This window comes from Prionailurus bengalensis, chromosome B1 (genome assembly GCF_016509475.1).
Source record: "Prionailurus bengalensis isolate Pbe53 chromosome B1, Fcat_Pben_1.1_paternal_pri, whole genome shotgun sequence".
Taxonomy (NCBI): domain Eukaryota; kingdom Metazoa; phylum Chordata; class Mammalia; order Carnivora; family Felidae; genus Prionailurus; species Prionailurus bengalensis.
In genome coordinates, this window is record NC_057344.1 from 79,911,264 (window position 1) to 79,917,603 (window position 6,340).

The 6,340-nt window shown below is 35.5% G+C and overlaps 1 protein-coding gene across 1 annotated transcript in view; it reads left to right on the forward strand.

The window, feature by feature from the left end:
• The window catches only part of PRMT9 (protein arginine methyltransferase 9), a 44,750-nt gene extending 39,154 nt beyond the window's left edge, over positions 1–5,596 (forward strand). Inside the window, exons 10-12 of the mRNA XM_043567839.1 lie at positions 751–904; positions 3,992–4,114; positions 4,413–5,596. Coding sequence (XP_043423774.1) covers positions 751–904; positions 3,992–4,114; positions 4,413–4,628 — 493 coding nt within the window. The 3' untranslated portion in view covers positions 4,629–5,596. The remainder of the gene's footprint in view (positions 1–750; positions 905–3,991; positions 4,115–4,412) is intronic.
• The last annotated feature ends 744 nt before the right edge of the window (positions 5,597–6,340 follow it).

Consider the following 6,340-nt stretch of genomic DNA (forward strand, 5'->3'; position numbering starts at 1 on the left):
ATATTTCAAAATTTCAAACTTAAGAAAAATTGCAAGAATAGTAACAATGAACATAAGACTATTGTTTTGTCTTTTAACCTTCACGGTTTAACATTTAGCGTGTATCTCCTTAGAACAAAGGCTTTTCCCTACATATCACAATAAAATCACATTCAGGAAACTTAACATTGATAAAGATACTATTATTTAACATATAGTCTATATTAAACATTTCCCTATCCCAGTAATATCCTATATTCCTTTTTTTCTCCCCAGTCTTCCTCAGTTTTCCTCACAGAAGTTTTGTCACATTAGGAGGCATATAGTATTGCTTTATCCCATGATTGTTGATATTAATTTAGGTCAGTGTGTCTTAAGTTGTATTCACTGGGTTTTTCCATAGTAAGTTGCTGTTTTTCCCTTTGTAACTAGTAAACCATTTGTGGGGACGATACTTGGAGACGATGTAAATATCTTTTTCCAAATAAAACTTTCACCCACTAGTTTTAATATCCATTGATTACTCTTCCTGAATCTAAAGACTTACATCCATCAAGCCAACTGGTTGTTTTTCTCTTTCATGGATCAGCGGCCACTTTGACTTTTTGGGAAATTATTTCCAGTGGTTTATCACTCTGAACAACCAGCCAGTAACATACAGTCTATTAGATTAGGTACAATCTGTAGTTTACCAATTCATTATGAATTAGTTATGGTATTTATAAAATGTAGGGAATCAAGATGATTTTTAAAACATTTTTCCTTCTCTAGGTGTTTGCTGCAATCTGGAGGCAAGATCTTTCCTCAATATGTGTTGATGTTTGGGTTGCTTGTGGAATCACAGACACTGGTAGAAGAGAGTGCTGTTCAAGGAACAGAACGCACTCTTGGATTGAATATAGCGTCTTTTATTAATCAGTTTCAGGTAAGTGTTTAGAAGAGAAGTTCCATCAGGTGGCTGTTACCCACCATCTACCTTATCTTTCTCCATAGTTTAATACAGTCACTGTGTTTAGCTGGATCAGGATGGTAATCAGTTTCCTAGAGCAAAGGGATTTATGAGTGAAAATCAACATAGCGATTAGAATCGCCAAGGAATTCTGTTGTTCCTATTGACAAAAGTCTATAGATATTCTTCTGAACCACTAAGTGAAAATAGGGTACTAGGTTTAGTCTTATGAAAAAGGGTGCTTCTTGTCTAAAGCAGAAGCAGTCAGAAAAAGACCTGTGTTCCAAACTTGAACCCTTTATTACATTGAAACCTCAGGCTGGAAGGTGATAGATGTAAGCAGCTAGTGTCTAGACAGTCAGACTGCTGTGGGTAAGAATATAGGAGCCTAGGAAACTGGAGCGCAAGGCAAAGGGTTTAGTTGCTATTTGGGAAACAAGGAGTCAGGATCTAGTGCTGGCAAAGGTATTAGCAGAATATAGATTTGCGGATTAAAATTGTGTGAGTGGATAGAATGTCTAAGGGAAGAAGTTTGGGTTGAAGACAGAGGCAGGAAGTACCTACTGATGCGATACTGATGTGTAAACCAAAGCAGAATTTTTGGGAAGTAGGATTTGGGTACAGAATTCAAGAAGTGATATCTAAAACTTTTATTTGAAGGCTATACATAGTAAACCCTTGAAGATGCAGTTAGATCTCATGTGAACAGTACTTAGCAAATATAAGTTTCTTGAGAAAATGCTTTTTTCAGGGCTGGCTAACAAGTTTTAGAGTTTGTTTAATCTCAGATTTTTTGCAAGTTTAATAAGGAGAATACACTTATCAGAAGACAGAAGTTTAGGGGCACCTGGCTATCTCAGTTGCAGGAGTGTGTGACTCATAATCTTGGGGTTGTGAGTTCAGGCCCCACATTGGGTGCACAGATTACTAAAAAAATAAATAAACTTAAAAAAAAAAAGAAGACAGAAGTTTAAATTGTTTGTGTGGTTCAAAAATACCACCATCTCCTTTCTTTCTAGCTTATTCCCTCTTGATCAGCAAGCAACTCTTTGGTCCCATCAGAATCTATTAAATTTTGACCTTGCCATCTTTTCACTGTACTTCCTGTCTTATATCCTCCCTTCCTTAATAGTTTGTATTCATGGTCTGTATACTTTTCATATCCCTTCTCTTCTGTTTTTTTACTGGCCTAGGAAAATAAGAGATAAATTCCTGCATTCATGGAGCTAGCTCTCAAATTGGCAAACAAGAAATAGATAATAAACAAGTAAAAAGATTAGTATGATAGATGGTTAGAAGTGCTATGGACATAAAGCAGGTTAAGAAATACAGGGAATGGGGGTATGTGATATATACTGTTTCATATAGGTAATGACTAAGGGAAGGACTGATGGGTAAGTGGTAGTTAAGCAGGGAGCTGAAGAAATAAGGAAGCAAATCATAAGTCAAAGGATCAACAAATGCAATGGCCTGAGGCAAGAGCATGATTGGAGTGTTCAGAAACAGCAGGAAGATACCATGAGGTGAGTCAGATGAAAGATGCAGTCAGAAAAGTATTAGGAACCAGATCTTATAGACCCTTTTGGTCATAGGAAGACTTTTACTATGAAAAGGGTGGAAAACACGTGGAGGAGTGACATGAGGTATCTTGTTTTGAAAGGGTTACTATGGTTAAGGGGTTAGAAGTAAGCCACTTGTGAGAGCAGGCAAAGGCATTATTGCAGTAATCCAGGTAAGAGGTAGTAGTGACTTAGGAGTGAGTCATAGCAGTGTGGAGACAGTGCAGAGTTCCAACTGTAGACATGCTTGAAGGTGCATTGTGTGATAGATTGGATGTGGGTAATGAGAGCACCTGGAAGGATAGTTACCATCTACTGATTTGGGGAAAATAGCAGGAGAATTAGGTTGCATTTATGTGTTTGCAGGATCATTTATAAGAATTCAGAGAAAGATACAGGCTAGAGATAAAATGTGGTAGGTGATATTTAAAGCCCTAAGTCTGAGTGAAATCACCTTGGGCGTATATAGAAAGAACTGAACTCTAGAGAACTCGTGAAATAATGAGCTCTAGATGGGAAATGTGCGAAGAATTAACACAGATGACAGGGATGGCCAGTGGGCTGGGTTGAGAAATAGAAGTGAGGACAGGCTATGAAGGAGTAGAGTGCATGTGATGAGAGGTAACAAAGGAATTTAGGGCTTCTTCTGGTGACTGATACAAATGAGGGTAAAGGGCATAATCAGTCTTGGAAATGGCATGGAATTGCTGTTTTTATGGTGAGGGAAGCTTGGATGCCTTCAGGATGCCCAGGAAGAGGTTGGTATATCTGTGTCCATTGTTTCACCATGAACAGTTGCTAATATTTTACTCAAAGGAAAGAGGGCACTTTTAAAACAACAGTTTCCTTTCTGTTTCAAATTGAAGAGGCTAAAGTTACTGGTAGGAAGGTTCTATTGCTGCTAAAATTGATGGAACACATTATAGCAGTGGCTCTCAACCTTGACTGAACTTTCAGAACTATCGATACTTGGCTCCCAATTCCAGATTGATCTGAGGTATGGCCTGAGCAGTTGAGGCTTTTAAAAAGCTCTTTAGGTGATTTTAACTTGCAGCCAAAGTTGGGAAACATTGCTTTCTAGAATTAAACTTTATTTTACAAATGAAATCCACTATTATTTGGTATTTTCTCAAACAGTACAATAATATTGTACTATTTGCTAATTAGTTCATCTTTCACACATAAGCACATCTGTGTTTAAAATTTTTGGAGCTATTTGGCTTAAGTAAAAATTTAATCTGCTTTCATCTAAGAAAAGGATTCATAGATAATTGAAACCATAACAAATTATGTAACCTGCCTAAGCCTTGGTTTGTTCATCCTTCTTATAAAACTGGAATCATGAAAATCCTTATGCCTTAAGGTTGATATGGGAATTAAATTAAATGAGATATTAGGTGTAAAAAGCATTGTATCATACTGATGCAAGTACAAAGTAAGCACTTCAGGGTCATTGGGCCACAGAAAGAATTGAGTAAAAGTGAAAAATTTGTACTTTTTCTAGGTACCTATACGTGTATTTTTGGATCTGTCGTCATTGCCCTGTATACCTTTAAGCAAGCCAGTGGAACTCTTAAGACTAGATTTAATGACTCCATATTTGAACACCTCTAACAGAGAAGTAAAGGTAATACAAAATGATTATTCTTGTCATAGTCAGAATTTTCTTAAGCTAGGTAATACTTTATATACACAAAATAGTATTAGTCACTTTCTTTGAAGATTTAAATGTTAGGTTTTTTTTCTAAACAATATTCAAAAATGAGCTTGGTAAATACTAGTGAATAAAATAGGTTGATATTTGGTTTGGGTGATTAAATCTTTATAAAACTTGGAGCTAAAATTGACTAAAAAGACAAGTCTTATTTATTCAACTCTGTTCTATTTACTCTGATGAAATTTTCATAATTTCTTAATTTTCATAGGTACACATTTGTAAATCTGGACAAGTGACTGCCATTCCCTTTTGGTATCATATGTACCTTGATGACGAGATTAGGTTGGATACTTCAAGTGAAGCCTCCCACTGGAAACAAGCTGCAGTTGTATTAGATAATCCCATCCAGGTGGAAATGGGAGAAGAATTAGTACTCAGTGTCCAGCATCACAAAAGCAATGTCAGCATCACAGTAAAACAATGAAGAGTAGTTTTCTAATGAAAAACTGTTCAGGTAGAGCAGCAAGTATGCAGTTCTGGTCTGAATTAGTAGTGGAATTGTATTCATGAAATGGGGGTATAAAGATTTAATTCCTTGTAATGGTTAAATATTTTTTAAATTGATTAATAAAGTATATTTAAAAGATTTTAAAGAGGAGCGTTATTATAAAAATATTGCTGCAGACTTCTTTTTTCAAAAAGGCTGTCATTCATTTTTCAAGTAAGTAAGCTTTGTTTTTATTGCTTGGTTGTACTTACAATGGGTTCAATTTTCCTGAACACTTTAGTCTACATTCTCAATCTATAAATATAAGGGATTTGAGTCCCGTCTTCATTGTCCTGTGTAAGCAAAGCAAAACTTTTAATTTTTTAGGCATCTTGAGTTTTTTAAGTCTAAACTTATAATTGGGATACATCAGAAAGTTGGCTTCAATTGAAGACAGGGTTATGGTTATCTATAAATTCCAAGCTTGCTTCTTTTAAATACTTAGTATGTTTCTGAAACTCCTTGGGTTTTGTGTTTGGAGAATGCAAACCTGAGTAAGAATTTAAGCTATAAGCTAAATCTAATTATGAGAGTTAAAGAGTTAAGGATGAAGTAAAGTTTTAAAGAGGCAGCCTGGTCTACTTTGGCAAAGACAATGAAAAAGCTGGTAAGTTCAGGAATGAGGTAAACCTAAATCAGTATTTTTTAAAGTTTTGATCCATATGTGCAGTAAGAAATATATAATAATTGGTCCAATTTTTAAAGAGGAACAGGAGCAACAGGAAGATTAATAAGATGTGCCTTGTAAATACTGTGTGCTCTTTGTAAGTAAGCCACAAAGAAAATAAGACATACCTTCTCTCTACATTGCCTGTTCTCGTTGCTCTAGTATTATACTACCCAGCTTTACTTTCAATACAAATGTTTATAATAGTGGACAGAATAAAGACTCCAATTACAGTGAACCAGTGTATGTATGTGAATGTGTGTGTGCATAAATATATAAAGCAAAGATTTTGAGAAATAACATTTATTGCTATTTGTAACATACTACTCTGGCACTTTCTAGATTTTATTTGCAGTATATAACCCAGTTGGTTGGGATTAGCAATTTGAGAAACTCCATCTTAAGTAAGAAGTGTCTCCCAAATAGCACCTACATGTCTTCTGACTATGGTTTAATGAATAATTAAGACTACTCAGCCTAGATTTTATTTGCTGACACCTGTGACAGCATTGAGGAAAAGTAGACTCCATTGTTATAATTTTTTTTTTTTTAATGTTTTATTTATTTTAGAGAGAGACAGAGTACAAATGGGGGAGGGGCAGAGAGAGAGGGAGACAGAATCCACGAAGCAGGCTCCAGTTTCTGGGCTGTCAGCACAGAGCCCGATGTGGGGCTCAAACCCGTGAACCATGGGATTATGACCTGAGCGGAAGTCGGATGCTCTAACTGACTGAGCCACCCAGATGCCCAATAAGTTTCTTATTTATCCTCCCAATCTTCTATCCAGTTTATTCTTTTCATCTGAAAATCATGGATAACTTATTAATCTATTAGTAGTGTTGCAAATAAGATTTTTAGATAGTAGTTGTTTTAAGATTTATATTAGGTCCTATTTCTTCTAAAAGGAATAGAAGATATAGGTATCCTTCATTGTAGGTGTGTAATCTTTAATCTTTAATTTTTTTGCACTTATTTCTTTTTT